The 25,487-nt window shown below is 51.4% G+C and overlaps 9 protein-coding genes across 9 annotated transcripts; 4 read left to right on the forward strand and 5 right to left on the reverse strand.

The window, feature by feature from the left end:
* Positions 1 to 329: 329 nt before the first annotated feature.
* Positions 330 to 1,418, reverse strand: ALTATR162_LOCUS4576 (uncharacterized protein; the record flags this gene model as incomplete). The annotated part of the gene is made up of 4 exons (XM_043312191.1): positions 330 to 381; positions 432 to 679; positions 731 to 996; positions 1,055 to 1,418. The coding sequence occupies 4 exons, from the start codon at positions 1,416 to 1,418 to the stop codon at positions 330 to 332; spliced, it is 930 nt and encodes a 309-aa protein (XP_043168126.1).
* A 391-nt stretch (positions 1,419 to 1,809) lies between these two features.
* ALTATR162_LOCUS4577 (uncharacterized protein) lies at positions 1,810 to 3,306 on the forward strand (the record flags this gene model as incomplete). The annotated part of the gene is made up of 3 exons (XM_043312192.1): positions 1,810 to 2,183; positions 2,236 to 2,924; positions 2,975 to 3,306. 3 exons carry the CDS (start codon positions 1,810 to 1,812, stop codon positions 3,304 to 3,306), a joined length of 1,395 nt encoding a protein of 464 aa, XP_043168127.1.
* Positions 3,307 to 4,022: 716 nt separating this feature from the next.
* ALTATR162_LOCUS4578 (uncharacterized protein) lies at positions 4,023 to 6,058 on the reverse strand (the record flags this gene model as incomplete). Its single annotated transcript, XM_043312193.1, has 4 exons — positions 4,023 to 5,377; positions 5,429 to 5,831; positions 5,959 to 5,983; positions 6,039 to 6,058. The coding sequence occupies 4 exons, from the start codon at positions 6,056 to 6,058 to the stop codon at positions 4,023 to 4,025; spliced, it is 1,803 nt and encodes a 600-aa protein (XP_043168128.1).
* An 855-nt stretch (positions 6,059 to 6,913) lies between these two features.
* Positions 6,914 to 12,005, forward strand: ALTATR162_LOCUS4579 (uncharacterized protein; the record flags this gene model as incomplete). The annotated part of the gene is made up of 8 exons (XM_043312194.1): positions 6,914 to 7,327; positions 7,376 to 7,402; positions 7,451 to 7,529; positions 7,583 to 7,909; positions 7,960 to 8,000; positions 8,060 to 8,333; positions 8,383 to 11,818; positions 11,867 to 12,005. 8 exons carry the CDS (start codon positions 6,914 to 6,916, stop codon positions 12,003 to 12,005), a joined length of 4,737 nt encoding a protein of 1,578 aa, XP_043168129.1.
* A 1,017-nt stretch (positions 12,006 to 13,022) lies between these two features.
* On the forward strand, positions 13,023 to 15,430 carry ALTATR162_LOCUS4580 (uncharacterized protein; the record flags this gene model as incomplete). The annotated part of the gene is made up of 3 exons (XM_043312195.1): positions 13,023 to 13,200; positions 13,255 to 13,792; positions 13,843 to 15,430. 3 exons carry the CDS (start codon positions 13,023 to 13,025, stop codon positions 15,428 to 15,430), a joined length of 2,304 nt encoding a protein of 767 aa, XP_043168130.1.
* A 3,188-nt stretch (positions 15,431 to 18,618) lies between these two features.
* Positions 18,619 to 19,388, forward strand: ALTATR162_LOCUS4581 (uncharacterized protein; the record flags this gene model as incomplete). The annotated part of the gene is made up of 5 exons (XM_043312196.1): positions 18,619 to 18,624; positions 18,696 to 18,735; positions 18,790 to 18,867; positions 18,929 to 19,036; positions 19,096 to 19,388. The coding sequence occupies 5 exons, from the start codon at positions 18,619 to 18,621 to the stop codon at positions 19,386 to 19,388; spliced, it is 525 nt and encodes a 174-aa protein (XP_043168131.1).
* Positions 19,389 to 19,936: 548 nt separating this feature from the next.
* On the reverse strand, positions 19,937 to 21,266 carry ALTATR162_LOCUS4582 (uncharacterized protein; the record flags this gene model as incomplete). Its single annotated transcript, XM_043312197.1, has 2 exons — positions 19,937 to 20,724; positions 20,774 to 21,266. 2 exons carry the CDS (start codon positions 21,264 to 21,266, stop codon positions 19,937 to 19,939), a joined length of 1,281 nt encoding a protein of 426 aa, XP_043168132.1.
* Positions 21,267 to 21,670: 404 nt separating this feature from the next.
* ALTATR162_LOCUS4583 (uncharacterized protein) lies at positions 21,671 to 22,762 on the reverse strand (the record flags this gene model as incomplete). The annotated part of the gene is made up of 3 exons (XM_043312198.1): positions 21,671 to 22,036; positions 22,085 to 22,659; positions 22,711 to 22,762. 3 exons carry the CDS (start codon positions 22,760 to 22,762, stop codon positions 21,671 to 21,673), a joined length of 993 nt encoding a protein of 330 aa, XP_043168133.1.
* Positions 22,763 to 23,434: 672 nt separating this feature from the next.
* Positions 23,435 to 24,473, reverse strand: ALTATR162_LOCUS4584 (uncharacterized protein; the record flags this gene model as incomplete). Its single annotated transcript, XM_043312199.1, has 4 exons — positions 23,435 to 24,165; positions 24,217 to 24,277; positions 24,329 to 24,341; positions 24,397 to 24,473. The coding sequence occupies 4 exons, from the start codon at positions 24,471 to 24,473 to the stop codon at positions 23,435 to 23,437; spliced, it is 882 nt and encodes a 293-aa protein (XP_043168134.1).
* Between the last annotated feature and the right edge of the window lie 1,014 nt (positions 24,474 to 25,487).

Consider the following 25,487-nt stretch of genomic DNA (forward strand, 5'->3'; position numbering starts at 1 on the left):
TTTGTTCCATACAATTGCATCGTCGCTGGTGTTACTGGGCACCATCAATATACCCCCCGGCTGCTGGACCGCTAAGATGAGATATTTTGGACATGGATACCCTTCCTTCTTCCTCTTTCGTTTCAGTGCATCTTCTCTTTTGGTAGAATCGAGCAGGGCTAGTTCGCTTAGTGCATGGCCTGATATACGAATAGAAATATGAATATCAGAACACATATTCTATTCGCTGAGTGCTGAGCCCAGATTACTGCCATGGCAACTCCGTATCTCTTGTTACCACCGTGTGACCTTTCATTGGATAGAAGCTGTGCCGTTCACTGAGCTTGGTCTTACCCAGTGCTGTTACTGCTCCCAATGAACACTACTTCCACGGCAGCAAATCTATAATACTGTCAGCTTAACGCGTCTACCGACTAGTGAAGTATACATACGCTGCTGTAGCAGAGAAAATCTCTACCTTGCGCGCGGTTGTGAAAACTGCTAAGGCGACAGAAAATACCGTGGTGAACATAATTGTCAGTCCGATCCTTGTTATCATACGCTTGACGAAATAGAGCGCGAGTATGGCTAGTGTTGGTAGTATCGAGGATATGGCAGCAGCGACGACATTGCTCGCTTTACCAATACGTCCAGTCGAATATTTCCGTACTTCGACGTCTCGAGCTCCGGTGCCGTACTTCTTCACCTCTCATCAGCTTCGGCCATAAGTCTCAACCAGTAAGATACGTACCTTCTCTCGCTTGTGGCCAATGATCTTGTGATATATATCTAACAACCAGCCACTTAGGAACGATGTAAAGGCGTCATCCTCTAGCTCTCGGCGGAACAAAGTGACGTATTCGGTGGTATCTCTGCCTTGCCATAATTGAGCCTCTTCGCCCACGAGGAAGTTATTTCCGCCTTTCGGTCTTGATAGCCAGTCTGAAAGTTGGTTTAGCTCTCTTTCTGTTGGCTGAGTGACCTTTTGCACTTGTAAGGCTTGTAGCAGCGCCTCGTCTACATCCGCGTGTTAGCCAGTACAGCACCCAAGCATTGCACTAAAACAAACACTTACTGTATTCCTTAACTTTCTCCCCAATATTGACAATATGGTCGTACTGCTCCGAGTCTCCAACTTCTTTGTTGTCTCGCATGGCACGGAAGTCTTTCGCATAGCACATACGGATGGGGTCGTCTGATTCCATGTCTTCTTCCCTTATCTTCTGCAATTCATTTTCCATATCTTGCAACTCTGACTGCAATCGCAACAGATGTAAGTAGTTCAGTTCGCCGAAGCGACGGAATATAGCGTAGTCGGGGTATGTTTGCATTAGCGCTGCCAGTGAGGGGTATCCATCGCGAGAGCTCTCCATCAGAGTTGGACTGGTCACGACTTTCTGGAGTGGCTGGGGTTTTCCCACTGACGCAACCAAACTCATTTTGGAGACGCACCAAATGGATGGAATAATCCTGTCTTTTTTTTTAAATGGAAGAAGGCTCGCGGGATGGCTTATACCCTAACCACTGCGTGGGACTGACCGCATTTAGATATAATGCACGGACTTCGGCTGAAGATGACCATTTCTGCAAGAGCACAAAAACAGGCAGGACGTTACAAATTTAATTGGTTTCTCCCTCACTGGCGCTTAAACTGAATATATGTAGACGACTTGGCTGCAAATTGATTGGATTACATGTAAGGTGGCGTGTAGAGGCGTTATTCGGCCCCATGTACGTGAGACATACAGGACGCAACGCAACTTTCAGCCCCTACATATGCTTGCACTTGTCCCTCTCTGCCACAAATCACCGTCTTCTTTGTGATCCAGGATGGCCGAACCTGTAGGACTCGCTGCCGGGATCATCACGATCGCATCCAAAGTGCCTGGCTTACTAGGCGCATCGGAGTTTCTCAAGACCCTCCCAACATTGAAGCTTGAAGTTGAAATCTACACGCAACTGTTGCAAGAAATCGGCAAAATAGCTCTTTCAGAAATCAGTGTTCTACCAACGAGCGCGGCACTATCTCTCCAGCTTTGCCAGCAGCAGCTCGCAAAATTGGCAAAGGAAATCGATAAAGTGCCGACTTCACCTAAAGATCGCCTCAAAACAGTGAACTGGTATAATTACAACAAGGGGAAGCTCGACAGTGGCATAAAGGACTATAGGCGCTCAGTGAAAATTCTCCGGGATATAGTTATGGAGTAAGAAGCGAACCTCGTTTTTGGATGTTTTCCCAGCTAAGCAGTAAGATAGTACCATAACTCAGGAGCGTATCACAGAAAACGCAAGTTCACCGATGAGTACAGCCAGGGATGTTCACATTTCGATCAATCTTACCAAAGACGAAGCGATGGGAGAGTCCCAGATTCAAACGCTGATGCAAAAACTAGAGACTACTTTGAGTAACGGTAGTCTCAGTATCCGCGATGTCCACGTCACGAACAGCTTCACGGAAAGGTCACAGAGTGAGGGTGACCAGCCGCATTCTCCAGAAGTCTTACGTGAGGTAAAACGAGCTGCCATGGGTGTAGTAGCACGGACAAGAGTAGCTCAAGGCAGTCCCGACGCTTTCAGTTTCCAGGCAACCATCATGACATCCGGTCAGCCAAGGTCAGAGGTGTGTGTGAAACTCGATACTGGGAGCAGAGAAAACTGGATATCAGGCAGGGTGGTAGATCGCGCCGGGCTGCGGGATCGAATCGTGCCGATAGGGGAAGCCTTCTATGTTGCGGCCAATAACAGCTTGTTCAATGCAGTAGGCACTGTATCTGTAGAATGGACGCGGGATTCAATCAAGTCATGGCAGACGAAGTTCTTGGTCCTGGAGGACGCAAGTTATGACTTGCTTTTGGGTTCCATATTCATCATCGATGAAGGATTGTTCATCTTTAATGATGCCGAACCCGTACTCGTAAACACACGGCTTGCGCCATTGTCCAAAGGTAAGCAACCGTTCCCCTCATTGTAATCAGACAAGACTGACCCAACCAAGAGGACCATCACGAGATGATGCGAAAGATAATAGAAAGAGGTGCTAAGAATGAAGAGACTGAAAAGACCAGAGAAGCAATAAGAAAGGCGGAACGCAACCGACGGCGTGAGGAGAAGGCCTCGAAAGCGGCCTCCAGAGTCACCAGCGTGGTTCCAACCCACCAGCCTAGTCTGGCGAATACGCCTGGCTCAACGACACCCACCAATTCATCAACATTCCGCCCAACACCATCAATACAATCGCAGGCGGGCAGTATAGATGCCCGCGTTGAGCAAGGAAGCGCGTTGAAGATTATGAACGGAAGTCAGGGTCCAGCACCTGAAGCTAGCTAGCGTGGAAACCGAGAAGACATCGGCCACGACAGCAAACAGCACATTTTACAGATCCATCATTCGGTCATACTCTAGCATTGTGATTTTGAGCACCACCACATGTCCCTAGCCAGTCAAATTGCTGCAAGCGATATGAAGTATCGCGATAGCGCATGTCTCATTCCATGGCTTCATACGTAGGAATGCTGACTTTGGTGAAATGAGTACATCAAAATGGCTGATATCGCCTAGTTGAGTCTGATACGAATTATTGCAATACACCATGTCAATGATGCAAGGTTGGCGAATTGTTTGGGGGAAAAATGTGTGCTTGCGGTGTTGTCATATATTCTCTATTACATCCGAGCAGTTGCGGACTACATGTTTTTCTCTGCTCATAACTTTTGGTATTCCGTCACCAGCAACACATGTGTTGCACCATCCTCCAGATGTTCGGTAGTCACCTAACTTGACCCGGGCTGGCTATTGTAGAAATTGTCCTTGTCAACGTTACATGCTGATATGTAACGTGGATTACCAGCGCAGGAGGTCGACTGCCGATGAGAGGACAGCCATCTTCATCAACTTCCTCATCCGCACCTTCTTCATCTTCCAGCAGGCTCACAGTGCGTCCTCTCAAACCACGCTTCTTGTTGCCCTTTTTAGTCACCCCGGTCTTGACGTGCCCTTGCGGGCGGCGCTGGGAGGGAGGCGTGTTCCGGTTCTCGAAAACCTCTTCAACTATCATCCTCGAGGAAGAAGTAGTTTCCGCTCAGCTTCTGCTCCTGGTCCAGCTGAGACTTGTCCTTGTTGATACGGGGACGGAAAGAGTTAGGGTCACGACGGAAGGTAACATCCAGGTTCTTCAGGAAGGAGTTGCAGCCGGTGAGAAGAGACTCAGGCTTGTTGGCGCGAGCGTTAACAGCAGGTTGGCCGTCAAAGACAATGACACGATCAGCGAGGTAAGTGGCCATGATAAAGTCGTGCTCGACGACGAAAGCAGTCTTCTTGGCGTGCATGATGAAACGCTTGATGACACGGGAGGCAACGATACGCTGCTCGGAATCGAGGTAGGCACTGGGCTCGTCGATGAGGTAGATATCAGCTGGAATACCAAGGGCCAAGACAATAGCGACACGTTGCAATTCACCACCAGAGAGGTTTTGCACTTCCTGGTCGATAAAGTCGTCCATCTTGAGGGGCTTGTAGACATCGGTCTGGAATTGAGGGCTCAAGAAGGCGGCCTTGATCTTCTTGAAGAAAAGTTGACGAACGGTACCCTGGAACTTGGGGGTGATGGTCTGGGGCTTCATGCTGATGCTCATCTTGGGGACCTTGGTCTCACCATCAGGCTGTAGAGCGCCAGCAAGCATCTTACAGAAAGTGGTCTTTCCGGTACCGTTCTCACCCATCATGACGATAATCTCAGAGTCAGTAAAGGAACCAGTTTCGATGTTGAGTTCGAAGCTTCCGAGAGTCTTCTTCATGCTGGGGTAGCTGTAGCCACGGTTGTGGTCCACCATGTATTCGTCACCAGCTTCTGCGATACGGAACTGCAGGGATTCCTCACGGAAACGCAAATTCTCGGTAGGGATGTTACCATCCAGGAAGATGTTGATACCTTCACGGACGGATGCTGGCAGGGTGACAACACCATAGACAGCAGGCTTTCCGTAGAGGACACAGATGAAGTCGGAGAGATAATCAAGCACAGACAAATCGTGCTCAACGACGATGACGTAGTCATCGGGGCGAAGCAGACTGCGGATCTTACGGGCAGCTGCGAGACGCTGCTTGACATCAAGGAAAGATGACGGCTCGTCGAACATGTATACGTCAGCCTGCTGGACGCAGACAAGGGCAATGGCGAAACGCTGCAATTCTCCTCCAGAAAGTTGTCCAATGTCGCGGTCGAAGATGTGTCGCAGCTCCAGCTCGTCGATCATCTCGTCGAGGTTCTCCATCTGCGAGCGGGCCCCAATGAGCTTGCCCACGGAGCGGTCGGTCGACTTGATGGCCCTTGGAAGTTGGTCGACATACTGGGGCTTGACGACAGCCTTGAGGTTATCTTCCAGAACCTTTGTGAAGTAGTCTGCGCGTCGTTAGCCAGTCACTCCTTTTATCCGAAATTCGTTTCTCTTACTCTGGAGTTCAGAACCACGGAAGTACTTTAGGATCTCCTCCCAGTCTGGCGGGTTGTCGTAGCGACCGAGGTTAGGCTTAAGCTTGCCACTGAGGATCTTCAACGCCGTACTCTTGCCAATACCGTTTGTTCCAACCAAACCCAAGACCTGGCCCGGACGGGGCATAGGCAGCCTGTGTAGTTTGAAGCTGTTCGCCGAGTATCGATGGGTGACCTGGGTCTCGAGGTTGGTGGGCAAGTTGATAATGTTGATGGCGTCGAAGGGGCATTTCTTGGGGCAGATACCGCATCCGATGCAGAGGCGCTCAGAGATGAAGGCGATCTTGGAGGACGAGTCGACTTCGATACACAGCTTGCCCGTACGGACGACGGGGCACGATTTCTTGCATTCTTGTCGGCATTTCTACGACGGGTCAGTATAAGGAAGGCGCGAAAGAAGGGTGGTGCTTGCCTTGGGTTTGCACTGTCACGTCGAACATCTTCATGTTAGTCGGTGATCAATTTTTGTGTGTGGAGGGGTAGTGGGGTACCTTGTCCGAGTTGACAATGGCAATACTGGAGCAAGTTAGCAAATACACATGGGAGAGAGGTATAAAGACATGTGCCATACCGGGTGAGCTTGTCAGACATGTTGGCGGCGGCTTTGTTGTGACGGCGATTGCTGGTGTAGAGTGCCCTGGAGGCGCAAACTGTGAAGAAGTTGAGAGCTAAGCAGTGCGTGTGTGGACTCGAGGAGAGTCACTGCTTTGGAGGCGCGCGCTCGGATGCTGGAGGCGGAGAGTGAAAGAAGTGTCTCCAACGACTGCACGGGGTAGAGGAGACGACGTGAAAGAAGTGGACTGACGTTGTTGGCCTTCACGCTGGGTCAGGCCTTTTTGCCGGCCTGTGATTCGCGCATACAAAGGGCAAGGTTGAAGGCCCGAGCGCGCGATGTGGATGGACGCAGTAAGGAACATCCGCTCCCTCACCACCTACCCACACTTCACCCTACCCAGACCAACCCCCACTACCCATATTGAGGGTGTCTTGGACATGGACTGTGAGTATATTCCCTTTTGAGTCTGTTGTCGCGTAACTTTCACTCGCGAACCTGGCGAAATTGTCTGTTGTCGGCCTTGTCTGCGCCCATCAATCCCATCGCCAGATCACGGTCACGCATCCAAGAACTTGCCTTTCACGTATAACACGGTCTTTCGTTACGCAAAGGGCGCATATAACAGCCCTCCACCGCCTTGGATACTCGCTCTGCGCACCCACCGGCACACGCAACTCCACCGCCCTTGTTCCATCGAGCGCTCATCCACCGACACCGCATTCCATCAGACTTCCATTGTACAAGTCTTCGCTCGTGTTCCTGGTCGCGTTCTGGCTATTCTGGATCGCGTAGTTCTGCTCTATCCAACGCACCCGCTGTGAGCCGCTGGAGCCCGCAGAAGGTGAAAATATCGTGCTTCGTGCTGACCATCTCCTACAGCCACGTCCATCATGATGCCCTCTTCACCGGGCCATGTCGCCTCGGCACCATACACAAACGGCCATTTATCGCCTCTAGCAGCTCATATGACAGCCGCCGATAGCTCTTCCCACCACAGCGATAGCGAACAGTCCGAGTCACAAGAGGCCGCCGCAATCGACCAAGCGTCTGACGTCGACGCGCCGGGAGAGGAGTACGATGAAGACGACGAGGTGGCTGCTGCTTCAGACTCGTCTGAGGATGTTGATGCCGAAGGCGAGCCGGACGGCGATTACGACTCTGAGTCACCGCCGTCTGAGCAGGCAGAGAGCGACCGCGCCCGGAGCTCATCACAAGAGTCGACTAGGCCGCGCAAGCGCAAGGCAAGCGATGAGAAGGAGGACTATATAGAACAGAACCCGGAGCTATATGGTCTACGCCGCAGCGTACGTGGCATCTCCAGTCTCCATGTGCACGAGCTAACTGCAGTCCAGGGTCGCGCCCGCCCTAGTCGTCGCATCGTAAGTCACCCTCGGTCGATAGAAGAAACCAGTGTTAACAGTCTGCAGGTCGATAGTGATGATGAAGACGATGAAGATTACAGCTCTGATCAGCCCCGCAAGCGACAGAGGACAGCCTCGCGCAAGAGTTTGTCTACCCTCACCCTGCCCATCTGAAGTCGCACTGACCCGTCTGTCTAGCCTCAAACCATCCCACACCAGTCTATCGCTCAGCTGGCTCCGACTCCGAGTCGGATGGCTACGTGGGCGCCCGTCGCAACATCCCGACCAAGAAGCAACGCCAACGTCAGCAAGCCGTTGCTGCGGGTCGCGAGCCTCCATCGCAAGCCGAGGTCAGATTCTCTGCACGCCGCGGTGCCCAGGTTGCGAACTACAACGAGGAAGAAGACGAGGACGAGTTCGTGGAGGATGACGACGATATGACCCCCAACTACTGGGCGACCGCGCCAGAGGACACCGGCCCCGTCATCGACAAGATCCTCGACCACCGGCCAAAGGATGGACTAGGTAAGAAGATCTGTTGGTCTCTTGTGTTATCCTTTGCTGACTGAGAGCAGAAATAGATCCTTCGTTTGACAAGCGCGACTTTGAATACTTGGTAAGCATTATTCGCAGTCCTGGTCTCAATCACACGCGATACTAACTCGCTGTCCTTAGGTCAAATGGCAAGACAAGGCGCACTACCATTCCACTTGGGAAGACTACAAGACGGCCGCCTCATACAAGGGCTACCGCAAGCTGGACAACTATTACAAGGGACCTGTCCAGAACGACATGTACGTCTACAGCCGCAAAAACGCCGACCCAGAAGAGTTTGAGCAGCACATGGTCGCACGTGAAGCCGAGCGCGAGAGCCAGCTCGACTTTCACGTCGTGGAGCGTGTCATTGACTCGCGAGATGGCGAGGATGAGACAGAGTACTTTGTCAAGTGTAGGTTGACTCTTCCAAGCCCCTATCTGGATTACCTAACACTTCACAGGGAAGGGACTGACCTATGAGTTCTGTACATGGGAACCTGCGTCACTCGTCAGCCGGTTGTCGCAATCCGAGATCGATCGATTCCTTGACCGCTCGTCGAACCGACCCTCCTCCGATGCCCGCGAGGCGAACCCGAACACCCGCAGGAAGTTTGTCAAGTTGGACGCGCAGCCTGACTACATCAAGTTTGGTCAGCTAAGGTCCTTCCAACTTCAAGGTGTCAACTTCCTTGCACACAACTGGTGTCGTGGCACGAACGTTATCCTTGCCGATGAGATGGGTCTGGGAAAGACGGTGCAAACAGTATCTTTCATCAATTGGCTGAGGCATGATCGAAGGCAAGACGGCCCCATGATCTGCGTTGTACCATTGTCGACGATGCCAGCGTGGGCAGACACCTTCAACAATTGGACACCGGATGTCAACTATGTCATCTACACGGGTAGAGAAGAGGCCCGCAGCATCATCCGAGAGAAGGAGCTGCTTGTCGATGGCAACACCAAGAAGATCAAGTTCAACGTACTCTTGACGACATACGAGTACGTCCTTGCGGACTGGCAGTTCCTACAGAGCATCAACTGGCAGTTCCTTGCTGTCGACGAGGCCCACCGATTGAAGAACCGCGAGTCGCAACTGTACGATAGGCTGCGACAGTTTAAGGCACCATGTCGACTTCTCATCACTGGTACTCCCATTCAGAACACATTGGGAGAGCTGGCTGCTCTGATGGACTTCCTTATGCCAGGCAAGATTTCCGTTGACGAGAACGTCGATCTTGCTTCGGAAGACGCTAGCCAAAAGCTTGCCGAACTCAGCTCAGCGATTCAGCCTTACATGATTCGCCGTACTAAGGAGAAGGTAGAGAACGATCTACCTCCCAAATCTGAGAAGATTCTCCGAGTCGAACTGTCTGACATTCAGCTTGAGTACTACAAGAACATCCTCACGCGCAACTACGAGGCTCTCAATGAGGGTGGTGTTGGTCACAAGCAATCTCTTTTGAACATCGTCATGGAACTTAAGAAGGCTAGCAACCATGCTTTGCTCTTCCCTAATGCCGAGAACAAGCTCGTCAAACCCGGCGCAACAAAGGAGGAGACCTTGAAGGCTCTCATCACCTCCAGTGGTAAGATGATGCTGTTGGACCGACTCCTCGGAAAGCTGAAGGCAGACGGTCACCGAGTGCTCATCTTCAGTCAAATGGTCCATATGTTGGACATCTTGACCGACTACCTCAAGCTGCGCAACTACCCCTTCCAGCGTCTTGACGGAACAGTTCCAGCGGCAGAGAGGAAGATTGCCATTGACCATTTCAACTCTCCCGGCAGCGAGGACTACTGTTTCCTGCTATCGACTAGGGCTGGTGGTCTCGGTATCAACTTGATGACTGCCGATACTGTTGTCATCTTCGACTCCGATTGGAACCCTCAGGCAGATCTGCAAGCCATGGCTCGAGCCCATCGTATTGGTCAACAAAAGCCTGTGAGCGTCTATCGTCTTGTCTCAAAAGACACGATCGAGGAAGAGATTCTAGAACGCGCTCGTAACAAGCGTATGCTCGAGTTCATCACGATCCAGCGTGGCGTGACTGATCGCCAGCAGAAGGAGCTCAACGATAAGATGAGTCGAGCTGCAGCAGAGCCTAACTCCGCCGACGATATCAACAACATTCTTAAGCGTCGTGGACAGAAGATGTTCGAGCAGTCTGGTAACCAGAAGAAGCTTGAGGAGCTCGACATCGACTCAGTCTTGGAGAATGCTGAGGAACACAAGACGGAGCAGGCCGCCGGTCTTACATCTGATGGTGGCGAGGAGTTCCTCAGGAACTTCGAGTACACAGATGTCAAGATTGATCTCGAATGGGACGATATCATTCCGAAAGAAGAGCTGGAGGCAGTGAAGGCTGACATTCAGCAACGGAAGGATGAAGAAGAGACCCAGAAGCTGCTCGAGGAGAATGCACCCCGAAAGCGAAAAGCAGCCTCAGCAAGCGCACGGGAGCAGCGAGCTGCAAAGAAGCGAGCACTCGAGGCTACTCAAGTTGACGCCGATGACGATGAGCAATCCGAGCCAGACGACAACATCAAGCGCGACCCCAAGCGGCCTCTTAACACCAAGGAGGCTCGCAATCTTATCGGCGCATACTGCCGATATGGTTCGCTTGAGGAGCGTGGCGAGGAGATGCTTCGCGCGGCAAGGCTTGTTGGTCGTGACATGGGTGTCGTCAAAGCCACTCTGGATGAGATCATTGCCATGAGCACGCAACTTGTCAAGGATGAGCAGACTAGGCTCAAGAACTTGGAGGCTGAGACCAAGCGCCCGATCACGAAGAAGGACAAGAAGGCTGTTCTTTTCGACTTCGGCAAAGTGAAGAAGGTCAACGCAGAGACCATTCTCGAGCGACCAATTGAGATGCGCGTCCTGAAGGAAGCAGTCGAAGCGACTCCCGAGTGGCGCAACTTCCGTGTGCCGGACGCCATCAAACCCGCGAGCTACTCTTGTCCCTGGGGCGCACGCGAAGACGGCATGCTTTGCATTGGAATTCAACGTCACGGCTATGGTGCCTGGATCCCTATTCGTGACGATCCAGATCTCGGACTGACTGACAAGTTCTATCTCGAGGAGCACCGTGTCGACAAGAAGGAAGAGCGGACCAAGACTGAAGAGAAGAACGCCAAGTCTCCTGGTGCTGTGCATCTGGTTCGTCGCGCGAACTACCTGCTTACTGTCCTCAAGGACAAGAGCACGTCGGATCCCAATGTCAAGCGCTTGATGGAAAACCATCACCGCAACAACAAGAAGCACCAGCTGAACATTGCGCGGCGGACAGACAAGGGTGTTTCCGCTAGTCCTGCTCCAGCTGGCCTAGCACGTAAGATGCAAGGACGGGATTCAGAGCGTCCTGCGCATCGCACGCACAGCAGCAGCGAGATCCGTCGTCCTGACAGCCGGACTGAGGGTCGCCATCATGATAGGAGTCGGGATGATCGCCCTAGGCATAGCGACCAATACAGGCCCTCTGACGCCCACCGCAAGGAGCACCGCAACGACCGAGGCAGCATTGATCGTCGTGCGCAAACATCTGATCGAAACGGTACGCCAGAAAACCGCCGAAAGATGAATGGTGATGTGGATAGGCATCGTGTTAGAGATGATCGGCCACGCCTTTCTGAGGACCGTCCACGCTCTCATAGCCAGAGTCAAGTGCCGGACCGCAGTGTGGAGACGCCCAAGCCCAAGGAAAAGAAGCCGGATGACTTCCTCGAGCGGAAACTTCGACCTGTGCGCGACAATCTCGGTCGCCTTAAAAAGGCGACACCGAAGAACTATCCGCAGAAGGAGACCATGGTCAAGGTGCTGAAGATTGAGTTGATCGCCATTGGCAACTTCATCCGCGCAGAGACTCGCGACAATGTGGAGCTAGAGGATCGTCTATGGTAAGTACTCGCAACAACATGGTGCATACATGTACTAACTGATGGAAGGAATTACACGATCAACCACCATTGGCCTCGGCCCGGTGTCACTGTCGCAGCAGTCAAGGGCATGTACAATAAGATGCTGAGCCAAGAGAAGCCAGCTGCCAGTGCGACTCCTACGAACGGACAAAAGAACGGCGCTTGAGGTTATATTCCCATACACACGCATATGGTGTTTGTACATCATTCAACATCATCTATCATCGGCATATGGGCGTTTTCGATTTTCACGGCGGCACACCGTCATGTATATTTGCAGCATAGCGTAGGTGTTCGGCTCGGGTTGACTACTCAAGATATGACTAGTTACGGGCACAGTTTGCTTCTTCGTCTTTCTCATTGTATTGCATGGACTGCCTAGTTAGGGCGCGTCCCGGTGTTTATGATTTTCGCAGGGCGGCGCAAATAAAAACTAGCGTACAGGTTGTTGAACAAGCATCGGCGGCACTTGGGATAGTGCCTTATGATATTACAAGAAGGGAAGGTGTTTCTACAAAGAGAGACTTCATCTTTAGCACCATGTAGATTCAGCACCTGCGGGTTTGCAAGGAACTACACATATCATCACTCTTTTGGTTCACTGCATGATGTGACGTTATTGCATGGTGATGGTGAGGTATTATTATCAACCGCAGTCTTGGCTTACGTGAAGGCTGGAATGTGATCACGCGAGTCATCTGCTGCCCAATCTTGAAGATCTACAGCCCTCCAAGTTGGATTCTCAGTTGTCTAGAGTATTCGACGGCCCACACGTGGCTTGGAAGCCAAGCGGTGAGGGAAATTTGGTATGGTTACGGCAGCATATCGAACAAGTAGTATACCGAGCAAATTCAAAGCGAGGAATTTCGGTAAGTAGAGCATCACAAGATCAATAGACGTGTAGTGCTAGTGAGACATGTGTGGCTGTGGGGAAGGGCATGTGTATGTTTCTGGCTGGGGTTTGTGTGGGAGATGTGTTTAGTGCGAGAGCGATGACGCTCCAATGACAAGGGTCGCTGGAGGATCGTGCTCACAGCCGTGGCTCCCTGTCGCGCCTTTCGTCGCCGTCGGGCCATCAGGGTATCCTGTCTTCGGCGGCGGCGCTTTTACACAGTATTCCTGGATATACAGGCGCACGACACCCCCAGAGTTGCTCGCAGATGCCTTTCGTTGACACTCCATCATGATAGATATGCTGCGCATACGGGACGCAGCTCTATGCGGGCTGCTTTTTTGGGCACACGCGACTGCCGCTCCGCCCAACGTGGCAGGTGCTGCAGAAAACAGCCGCGATGCGGATTCTGAATCCACAGGCCCGGGTAGTCGAAGAAAGCTTACGGGTAGGTTCCTACATATTACGGGTACGTCGGTCATCTGATCTCAAGGGCAGAGTCGCAACTAACTGCATGACGCAGACTTCCATCCAGACCCTTTTTACAAGACATATTCGAGCACAGAATCTGATGCAGCGTGCCATCGCAGACATGGACCCGCTGGCCTGTACGGCGCAGAAACAACCGGCTGCGATTCGCCCTTTGCGCTCGTCAACCAGACTTTCAAGTGGATAGAAGACAACATAAAGGACCATGTAGACTTCGTAATATGGACGGGCGACTCGGCGCGACACGACAACGACGAGGATATACCACGGACGCAAAAGCAGGTTATCCAGCAGAACGAATACATGGTCTCTAAATTCGCCGAAGTCTTTGGACAAAGCGGCCAGGGCCATGGCCCGAATAGCTTCACGATACCGATAATACCCACTTTCGGAAACAACGATATCATGCCACACAATATCTTCACAAGCGGCCCAAACAGATGGACGATCAAGTATCTCGACATATGGCGGGGCTTCATTCCCGAGGCGCAAAGGCATCAGTTTCAGCAAGGAGGGTGGTTCTCGGTCGAGGTGATACCAGGAAAGCTAGCTGTTATCAGCTTGAACACCATGTAAGTCGTAGAAGCAGCTGGGCCTCTGGGGGTGTGGCTAACTTGCGCAGTTACTTCTTCAGCTCAAACTCCGCCGTCGACGGCTGCGCAAAGAAACGCGAACCCGGCTACGAACACATGGAATGGCTGCGCATTCAGCTTCAAATTCTTCGAGATCGCGGCATGAAGGCTATACTCATCGGCCACGTACCACCGGCTCGGGTCGACGGCAAGGAAAGTTGGGACGAAACATGCTGGCAAAAGTACACGCTTTTTGGGCGACAGTTCCGAGATGTCATTGTAGGAAGCCTCTACGGGCACATGAACATCGACCATTTCATGTTGCAGGATTTCGAGCACATCCAAAAGGATACAGAAAATGGCAAGATGGGAATCATCAATGGCCGGTCTGCTCTGGCCAACGAGGTCCAGCTGCTTGAGGATGGCGAGGTGACGGTGGCATCTGCGTCCGACTATCTGCTTAATCTGCGAGAGGCTTGGGCTCAGCTGCCTGCGCCCCCCGCGAAATCGAACAAGAAGTTGCGCTCGAAGAATGTCGATGAAGAGGAGCAAGAAGATTCAGCATGGTCATGGTTCGTTACCAAGATTTGGAAATCCTCAAAAGACCGGAAAGAAGAGAGGAAGAAGTACCTCGAGAAGATTGGAGGAAGATACGCTGAACGCTATGCGGTAACACACGTGGCACCCAGCATAGTACCGAACTACTTCCCCACCCTACGCATTATCGAGTACAACATCACTGGCCTGGAACACCTCAGCGTAGCCTCTAGTCCCATCAGCCCGCCAACGATCGATACACCCACCGAGCAACTACCGATTACCGCTACCGATTTCGACGACGACGAAGAATATCTGCGAGACGTGGAGACTGCGCGAAAGAGGAAACACAAAGGAAAAAAAGACAAGAAGAAGCCACGAAAGTACAAGTTCAAGGTTCCAGATGGCCCCTCAAAGTCTGCCCCGCCTGGTCCGGCATACTCGCCGCAGACTTTGACGTGGACACGACATATTCAGTATTTCGCAAATCTCACACAAATCAACAACGACTTCCTCGAGCCTCCACCGGACGCAGCCAAGACTCCCATCGTCGACTGCTCCATAAACGAGGTATCCGCAAGCACTATCTTCGGCTTCGCAGTCAGTCCGGACGGCAGGATCGAGAACAAGAAGTGGAACGAAGGCAAGCACAAGAAACACCAGGGCAAGCAACCCCGGCCAGAGCCGCATCCTAACGAGTTTGTGTTCGAGATCGAATACGACACAAAGAAGGATAGGGGATTCGCTGATCTCACCGTCAGGCGGTGGGTTGAGTATGCCAGGAAGATTGGATCATCCGCATCGAAAACTACTGAAGTTGAAGAGGAGGACGTTGCCGAAGATGCGGACTTTGAGGAGGGCGAGGACGAGGACGAGGACGAAGACGACGAATACAACACTACAAAAGGCAAAAAGCACAAGCACAAGAAAGGAAAGAAAGGCAAACATCACAAGAAACGCAAAGCATCAAAGGAATGGTTCACTTTCGTCAAGCGAGCATTTGTTGGCACCATGGATCCTCATGACATCAAGCAATTGTTCGGCGCGGCATCATCATCACCAGAAGCATTAGAAGAGGCGCAGGAGGTTATGGAATTGTAGGAGACTGGACGTTGACGTACTGTAACGGTTGTTTGATGGATGCATTAGAGGGCGTTGCTGAGGCACGCTCATTGATACCCTTTTGCGTTTGATGGCTGGCCTTTTTTCTTTCTCTCTCTCCGGGAGGATATGCATGTGACGGTGTGTTGATAGTATTAGCGTGCATCTCGGTTGTGCTTACATCGCATGAAAGGCTGTATATTATAGCATGACAGAAGGAAGACTTAGTAACCAAGAAGAGGCAAATCGCATACCAATCCACCACAATATTCGTTTGTTGACTTATTTTCTACATGTTGGGTCGTAAATTAGCTGTTACACAATGGCGATTAATTCATGTAGGGCTGGAATGGCGAAGGCCTACTTTTTTCAGCGGGAGTCTTACTATTACTTCCTTACTCCGCCAAATCGGGACGAGAGTTAACTAGACATTATCTATAGTGATTGCACTTTCCATCGAATGGGTTTTGAGGTATTGAGAGCTTTTCAGGTAACCTGGTTTGTATGCAGAAACCCAATATTTTGGTGCTGGCGGACTGGTGGGATGAGGGTACAGCACCAACATACCGTGTTAGGCAAGTATTGGACGACGTCGACCCTTTCGCTGACTGATTAATTCAATGCGGACGACCAGGCGCGTTGTTCTGACCAACATCTTTTCGCGCCGACCAATCTGCTCAGTTTAATCTTCATACTTTTGGCCGATCAGGCAGAAAATATCTTTTTTTTTTCCCTGGGAAATATCTACCAGATTCGCAATGCTTCGTTGTTTGCGTTGGAAGTGCCGCTTCCATTGGCACCATCGGGAACTTTTGTTCCCTTTGGACTTTCACGGGTAGCCTCGACGTCGCTTGTCTATGGCATTTCCCTTCACTACATCGACATCGAAGAAGCCATGCGGGGGTCAGTTATTCGACAGGTAGAGGTGATATAGTGGGTCAAAGAAATATGTGTTGTATAGAGCACGGTGAGACAGTGATGGTGAAACGTCGAAGTAGGCGTTTCAGTCCAAGGCTGTTCAAGTCTGTCATTCTCTACGATAGTTGCAGCAGATTATGTTTTGGTCACTACTATAGACCATACTAGTAGTGGGTATGTAGTAGTAGCAGCTTTTGTATAGGTTTATACTTATCATCTCCCGATACTGGTGTCCCCACGTTCAAGATCCGGGCGTTGACTTCTCCACAAGGTCCGTGTTCGTACCGTGATTCGAAAGCTTAAAAAGTTTGAGCACGTCCAGCAGGCAGCGCACGCCCGTCTAAAGCCCTTGGAAAATACACCTACGATTCATTACTGAATCCAACACCTTCTCTACTCTTTCCTGTCTGAGTAGTCCAACGCCTGGCACGGTGACACTCGAATTGAGAAAAGACACCAGGAACCTATGAAAGAGCAGAAGCTTCTCCTTGCTTGTTCACATATCAAGCCACATTCCATATCTAGAATCAACAGTGAAAGCCCAAACTTCCCTTTCCGGAACGTGTTTGGAGTTGTACTTTGGTACCGCGGCGCCAGCACACCGGTAGATGATCTGACTCCGAAAAAGAAAGTCAAAACAAATCATGACCCAAGCTTTCCAAGTTGGACGCCTGAGCCGCTTTCAACACTCAAATATGTGTTGCCTAATTAGGCAAACGTTGGTTGTCTGATGTACTGAGCCGGTGCTTGAAGATGTCTGATGATGCTTAGGTACGTCTGGAACTCTTCAGCCATGGCTAGTGCGAACCTTTTATTCTCCTTGCGCCATCTGGAATCGATGCAAAACTGCAATTGCCCGTTCTGGCAGTTTAGTTAGGGTGGGAAGATTTGAGTAAGTGAAACACAACTGGATCTTTGATGGGAAACGATACCGAGGTCTGTAGGCGGATGGTAGGACGTAACATGTGCGCGACATGTCCTTGTCCTGTACGTGTCGGCATGGCTGAGACGCAGATGCGCGACCTGATCTTCCTAATCCATTGTGTTCGTAGTAAGGCCGTAGTATAGCCCGAATGCGTTATTCTCGATCCAAATCTGACCATGCTTCCTGATGTGGTAACTGTGTATGTCGAACCGTGTGACATGGGCGGCTCAAGCTTCATGACAAGACACTCTTTGCTTTTTCGGCGACACGCCCTATCGCCCGCCACAATCAATAGTTTTCTTTCTTCCTTCCTCTCTCGGCATATATGGCTGCTTCGCTACCGCATTTCGAAAGCCACGTACCAGCTTTCGACCCCGAGATCCAGTTTTCGACAGAACTCTCCATTGTGGTTCGTGGATCTTTCTTTATAGCGCGATCTACCGTGAGCGATGCCTTCCTTGATACTCTTCCTCTTGTGGTATATTTTGACCGTTGGGCGTACGTTGACCAAGCTCTTTGAGTATTAGACTTCTCAAAGTGTCCCGGGAACCCGGTCTGACAGCCGTTGACTATAATCGATGGGTGGTTATGTCTGTTTCCTCTTTTGGACGTGTGCGTGAGTCTCAAGAGGGGCTATAAACCTTTTGATCTCGGGAATAACAAACCTGTGAATCCCTCTGAAATGGAGGTAGAGATGCATATGTCAGTAATGTCAGTAGAAGAGCACGGTAATCATCCACACGTGCTTGTTCTCTCAAGACGCCGTAGCTGCTCCATGACTGTGTTCCGTGGGGTGCCGAAGCATGATGCGCAAGCCTTGTGCGTTGTCGTGAGCAAGTTGGAGTGCGAAGGTTGCTACGCTTCTGCATTGCGAGCCACCACGAAGTGGATGATCGGCGACACAGAGAAGCGACAAGCCACATGCAAGTCACACTTTCCTTGTACACGGCTCGTATACCTAGGTAGTCTCCAGCCTCCAGCGACGCGTTTGTACAAGCTTGCCCATCATAGACACCTAGCACCAGAACACGGTCGCTTACCCCAATAACACGAAAGCGGTAACACGCATGGCAAACACGTAACTCCGATTACGCGCAATGTCCAAAACAAGCGTGTTGGCATGTGCCGCAGTTTCCATGTTAGCGCAACAATGACGTATGGCCTTGCGGATGCTTGCGCAAATCCCGCTCAGGAACATGACATTGCATCACAAGGCCCACGTTTTAACCCTTCCTTTCACCCTTCCCAAGAACATCATCTTCACTGCTGCACCTCTCCTCCAACACTCCATAACACTTCAAGAACAAAACGACAACTCAATTGACATCCCAACAACGCTCCCAACATGGATGTACGTATCTTAGCTGCCACAACAAGGGCTGAGTTGTTTGCACAATGAGCCAAGCTGATGATGAACACTAGGTCTACTACTTCTATTCCTATGGCACTGCCGCATGGCTGGGTGAGCTATATGCCATTTCGCAAGAATACCCTACGGCTTGCTAACAGAATGCAGCGACCCAAGCCGCGCCTCTCATCGCGTCCCCAACAATGATAGTAGCATTGTTGTCACCCGAGGTGCGCGAAGCCTCCAGTACGTATACTCTGAAGACTTCAAATGCGACATAGCATGATATACTAACGACGATGATCAGCTCTCGAGGTCTACTTCTCCCGCGTGCTGGGCTTCTCGCTCATCACATTGGGCATCTTGACTGTTCTGCTCACGGGCTCTGTTCCACTGTCTAGCAGACTTTCCGAGGGTACGTTTTCCCTCTCTTCATCCTGCTATCCTCTGCAGATCCAGCTGACACGTCTTCAGGAGCAACGACCAACGCCGAAGACCCTAAAGCTCCCTACGCGCTCCCCACACTCACCATAACCGCAATGTTCCACGCGGCCCTCGCATTTTATGGCTACGCTATGTGGACTAAAACTGGTGTCTTGGCTTTCAGTCTGGGAACGCTCGGCTCGGGCTTCCTGGCCATGGTTGCGCTTTGGTGCATTCTGTTCGCTAGCAGCAATGGCCGGATTAGCAGGAAGACGGGCGCCGACAAGAGGACGTCTGGCTTTCCGTTCAAGAACCAGGAGGCTGAGAAGAGGAAGGCTAGGTAAGCGTGCACTCTACGCTTTTGGAAGCATGACCGCTTGTGAGAGGCCGAAAGGCATACTCTGGGAGGAGGTAGGGGCATGGAAGCGGATGCCTGCGACGTCCAAGTAACAATGAGCGACTCAGCATATAACAGGGTTTATGCATAGAAGCAAGCCGGCATCAAAATATGGCATTAGAAAACTGCCAGACACGGATTGAAACGAAGCTGTATACTACGAAAGCATTAAATGAATTGGTATCTATAATCTTGAATGTACCCAGAGACCGTGAACCCCTCCATGCATCCCATAGTAATACACGAAAACTGTCAAACAAACACTAAAGAACTGCGCACGTATCCTACCCTTCAACTTTGAGCCCTGCCGTTCGATTCCTCCTAGCCAAGTTTTCGTCCAAGGTCATCGTTGTATAGGTATTTCGTCGCAGTCTATGCGGTTCTTTCACACCTGATGGTTGGTATTCCATACCAAGAGGAGGAGAGAAAGTCGGATAATGAAGACCCGAATAGGAAGCCTGCTTGCATGCTAGATGAGCGCGTCCATGAAACATTCTAAGCCACAGGGACTTGCGGCTGGAGCTCCTCATGGTGCCGAATATCCGCTGGAGGTGGCCTGGGTGGCTGTGTCCCCTCCTCAATCTTGGGCCGCTGGGCTTGCGCAGTCTCGTCTCGCCACCACGGCAGCCGTCCATCCTTTGGTGCCATGGGGAGAGATTTCGCGGGCATGATATCGTTCTCCACAGACTGCCAGCCCTCCATGTCATCTGGCATGCCCTCCTCGACTCGTCGCCGCCGCTCCGTCGCTGCTTGTGCTTCCATGAAGTTCTCAAACAGAAGCTCCTTGGCCTGCCACTCCTCATGGCGCACTCTCTCCAGCTCTTCAGCTTCGGCGCGCAATTGTTCGCCTTCCTGCGTCGCCCAGAGTAATTGTCGACGTAGCAGTTGGAATAGATCTGGAGCGGGTTTCTGTAGTTCTTCGGGTGTAAACTCTATGTCTGGTGGAAATTGCACGAGCGTTGGCGCGTTTGGGTTGGCGAGGTCTTGCAGGTAGATGACGTTGTTGTGGGCGTAGTCGGCATCTGATGCAGGTGCGTTGGGCGGGATTGTCGCGCTGTTGGGCGGATGGGAATGTGAGGATGGGGAGCCGGGTGTTGAGCCCTTGTCGTGTGGCAGCTTCTTGGCCTCGTTGTTGAGGACGAGCTTGAGGCGCTGCTTGTTGTTGGTGGGGTTGGACGAGTGGTGCTTAGGGACGGGGTCCGAGGGGCGGAGGGCTTCAGTCTCATGGACAGTTCGCATATGCTTGGCCAACGCATCGGAGCGTGTGAAGGAACGGTCGCATTCTGGCAAGGCTTAGTATATGAGAAGGTGAATCTCGACGTTGAGACTTACCCGGAAGCGTGCAGTAGAAAGGCTTTTCCCTTGTATGAGAGCGCATATGTGCCCTCAACGCATAGCCACTGGCATGGGGTATGCCTTTCCTCGTACAGTCGCTCCATTCGCAACTATACTTCTTCTGTCTTGTACCAATGTGATCGTCATGGAGATGCTCTACCAGGTTATCCATGTTTTGGAGATCGCCCGCCGTGCAACCGTCCCACTTGCAGACGGTGACTTGTTCCTGGCCATAATCGTCGTCTTGCGACATGCCCGGGTGGTGGTGTGGCGACGCTGGGACGGAGCCATCGGTATCTTCAGACAAATCGCCCTCTTCCTCGGGCGGCATCGTGCTGATATGAGGTGGTGAAGATGGCGCGCGAATGTTCAGTCGTGGTCGCTTGCTTGGGCGCGGGTCGTGGTCAGGAGTGGCTTCGTACTGGCGGCCTTTGATATCTTCGGGAAAATCATCGCTGCCGTACTCGGAGAGCTCTGAAGGCGAATCCATAATGGCGGTTTGATGTGAATGTTGCAACTGCTCTAGGCGCGTTTGGGAGAGGAGAGCGTGGTGATGCTTCTCCGGCGCGTGTTGGACGTCTAGCGGAGGTGCAGGGACCAGCCGTTTAGCTTTCGGCGCATATTTTGGTCAGCTCCGCAAATCTTACATCCTCCCTCTTCACTTCCCAACCACCACGCAGACATGTACAGTAAGTTCCTTTGCTAGTTCCTTCATCCCAGTTCTATGATGATCTATTCCAGAGTTCTGCAATTCCAAAGAGCAGCCTCACAGCTGCCCAAATGCGGATTAGCTCTACACTACACAATTATTTCTGATCTTCTATTCCCATACACAATAAGCTTGTTACATTGCAATTACAGTACTAACATGCTTCAGACTAGTTCTACGGGTGTTTATGCAAACAACAATGCCGACTGGGACTCGTGATACCGGGCGCCAATCGGAGGGAACGCCTTCAACATGTCATCCAGCGCCTTCAGGTCCTCGTCGCTGAGCTTCGCCGGCTTCATGTTCTCCTCGATCCTCTCCGATGTCGTAGCACCAGGAATTGGGATCATAATGGGCATACCCTTGGCACCGCTCTGCGCGAGTACCCAGCCGATGGCAATCTGAGCTGGTGTGACTCCTTTTGCCTTGGCCATGTCTTCGACAGCGTGGAGTAGCTTGATGTTCTCGTCAAAGACGTCGGGCTGGAATCTAGGCATGTGTTGGAGCATAGAGTCGGGCTCGATGTCTTCGTACTTTTTGTATTTGCCCGTCTTCAATGCGTTAGCAGTAAGTCGTCAGTTGGGAAGAGATGCGCTTACCAGAAACCCGCGTCCAAGAGGAGAGTACGCGATGATAGGGATACCCAGCTCTGCGCACGTCGCCGCGACACCGTTCTCAAGAATGTCAGTGCACCAGAGCGAGAACTCTACCTCGACGGCCGAGACGGGGTGAGCAGCATGCGCCTTGCGGATCGACTGCGCACCAACCTCCGACAAGCTGATACCGCCGAGCTTACCCTCCTTGACATACTCTGCGATGTAGCCGACAGTCTCTTCGATAGGTGTCTTGGGGTCGACTCTAGCACACTCGAACAGATCAAGACTCTTCTTGCCATCCAAGACCTTCAAGCATTCGTCGATGCTGCGCCTCACATTCTCGCGGCTGCCATCAGGCGCCATCTCACCTTTCTTGAGACCACCCTTGATGGATAGGACAACCTTCTCTGCATCACCTGGGTACTTGGTGAAGTACTCGTTGAGAAGGTGTAGAGAGTTGCGCTCTGGTGAGCCGTAGAGTTCGCCACCGTTCCAGTTGTTCGCACCGAGTGAGAGTGCCGTGCGCATAGCTTCGTAGCTCTGTTCGGCTGGCGGTGAGTTCTTGCGCCATGTTAGACCTGTGATGTCTTAGTAGATAGCCACGGTGAGTTAGGTGAAGATGTGCATACCCATGAGGCCGTAGCCTATTGGGCCTACGTTCTTTCCGACCAGTTCAGGCATGTTTGCTGGTTTAAGCTTCTCTGAAGTTTTGGAGTTGAATAGTGGGGTAGATGGAACTTTTAAACCTTGATCACTGGTGCCTCAATTGCTTGTGTAGTGGTTGTGCAGCTGCTGAGGTTGTTTGATGTCCTATTCACAGTTATCCCACAGAGCTCTTATATCAAATTGCCGTCTTCTCGGACCCGAAATCATTTTTATGTAACTAAATGTGATGACGCTGGGCTCCACACCCATCTGCCGGGTCCAGATCTTAACGCCGTGTAGCCAATCAAGGTCTGATGTGGCGGAGGTTGATGGACTTTACGCGATACCTCCAGCGAAATTCATGCGCAACTGTGTGCTGCTTGGATAAATCGACGATGAAGCGTGGATTAAGTTGGTAAGCTAAAATAGTTGTTTGGTGTTGAGACGGAAGTTTGCTGAGCCGCGAGGCCGGCACTCATGATCAAGCAGTGGTTGCGGCAGTACGAAGAAGAAGCTCGTTATTATGCACAATGCAACAGTGTATACCTTCAAGGTAGGCCTTGAATATCCAAGACAGACCACGCCAATGACAGTTCCTTTCAGCGTCGGTCTATCTCTACAGCTATACAGCAATAAATGTATAACACAAAAGCGCCCAAGTTTCTCGCTCATCCCTTCAGCATACATGTCCCGTGCTCCATCATCTTCTCACATCGTCTTCTTGCTCTCCACACCCTTTCGCTCAACACCGTCCAAATCCCTCAGCACAGCCCTAACAGGCCACACAAATCCCTCCTCGAGTTTTCCAGACTTGCCTTCCTCAATAGTAACCAGATACTCCACCAACGCCATACCCACATACGCACCAATAGCAGTCAAAATGTGCCACCACCCGTGCAGCTCGAACAGGAACCCCCAAGGCAGCCCAACATAGCGCTTGAACTGCGTAACATAGGCGCAAAGATGGAAATCGATATTCCAAAGGAAGTATCCGAAAAGCCCGGTCGAAATCCCAAACGTAGCCATTCTGCCCAACTTCTTCCTGCTCTCCTCGTTCTTGACTTGCTTCTTAATCAGTGCGCGCGTCTGCTTACTAACAAGGAAGATCATGACGGCAAAGGCGATTTCATGCATGATGATTTCGTCGGCCCAGACGTGGTAGATGGAGATGGGGATTAGGCTGCCGAGTATGTAGAAGGTGTATTTCCGGCGCTCGGATTGCGTGGCGCCGAAACAGAGGAGTTGGTGCAAGATGGCACCTACAGCCAAGAACATGGATAGGTCGTCGCCCATTTGCGAGTGGTATTTTAGGGTCGCGTGGAACCAGGCTGATAGGACACCTACGCCGATTAGACCCCAGTAGGGGAATGCGAGGGTTGAGATTAGTCCGCCATCTGGTTTAGGTGCGACGCGGCGGAGACCATAGAGGCCGTAGATGACTGGTTGGTGAGTTAGTTTATGCTTCTGGTGTTGATTGAAGTTGTACGGACCGTAGGTAATGTTTGTGAGGGTATTGATGAACTCGCCAATGTACGGTGTGATGATGTAGTCCTTCGTTCGTCAGTCTCTATCAAACAAACTGAGTCTTATATGATATCGCACCTCTTCACAGAAGCTATAACAAGTCAGCCAAACCCAGTCAACCATGCAGGTACCGCACCTAAACTCACTTGTGATTTGACGTCTTTGGCTCCCAAGCTCCTATAATGTACTCATTCGGGTTCGGGTAGTCCCATCGCAACTGCATTTTGAAGTACAAAGGTTGCGGGCTGGAAAGGTGTGCTGATTCTGGTGTTGTGAGGTTCGGTGAGGTTGGATGTTTCCAAGGTTGTCGTGGTTTTCTACTTGGAGCAGGAGGGTTCGCGCTATGACCCCTGACGGCGGTCCACTTCGCACGCTACGAACAGACTATACATAGAAGCGCAGAAAAGCAAAAAGGAGAAGACGAAGACAGCAGACGGTGTTACTAAAAGGTTGATTGAGGGTTGTATTTGTCAGATTTGTGGATTTTGGAGTCCGCGAGATTCTCAAGTAGCGCAGGACCAGATTGGGCATCAAAAAAGAAACATTCCACGCATGAGCACATACATACAGCTGGCAGACGACTCCAAAGGGTCAAGAGATGTTGGAGAAGGGCGAAATGAGATTCCGATACTATATGTATGCCCGCCGCATGCGATGGCCGCTTGCTCTTCAAGTTGTCAAAGCCCGAATTCCATGAAAAATAAAAGTTGACATCTTCCACGGATGAGCACACATAGCTACGGACTCTCCGAAGGGCTCAGGGATGTATGTCTCTAAACGTCTCCCAAGCTTCCGTCATGTCTGTAGGGCCTGCTATGGCCCATAGAAGCGCAAAAAGATGGGTCCTGCCGCGACTCGAACGCGGGGCCTCTCGCAAGCAATGCTCAGGTTATTGACCCCAAGAGGGAACCCTAAGCGAGAATCATACCACTAGACCACAGGACCAATGAACTTGTTGTTCTTGTTGTTGTTGTTGATGGAAGAAGGGGGTTTTTGTGCATATATATTCGTAGGGTCAAAATTTGTAACTTTTGGAAATTTGGCCGGTTTTCAAACTTCAAACGCGCGGGGAACTTGTTCGTACGGTAGGAATTGACCTTCCCACAGAAAATTGTGGACTTCTGGCTATCGGAAGTGTGGTTTTGATGCCACTGACGGTAAGGTGGCCGAACTTAGCCGCGGGGACACGGGCGGTTCAGGGGGCGGCAAACCAGAACACGAACATCAAAACTTCGTA

This window comes from Alternaria atra, assembly GCF_907166805.1.
Source record: "Alternaria atra isolate CS162 genome assembly, contig: 23, whole genome shotgun sequence".
In the NCBI taxonomy this organism is placed as follows: Eukaryota; Fungi; Ascomycota; class Dothideomycetes; order Pleosporales; family Pleosporaceae; genus Alternaria; species Alternaria atra.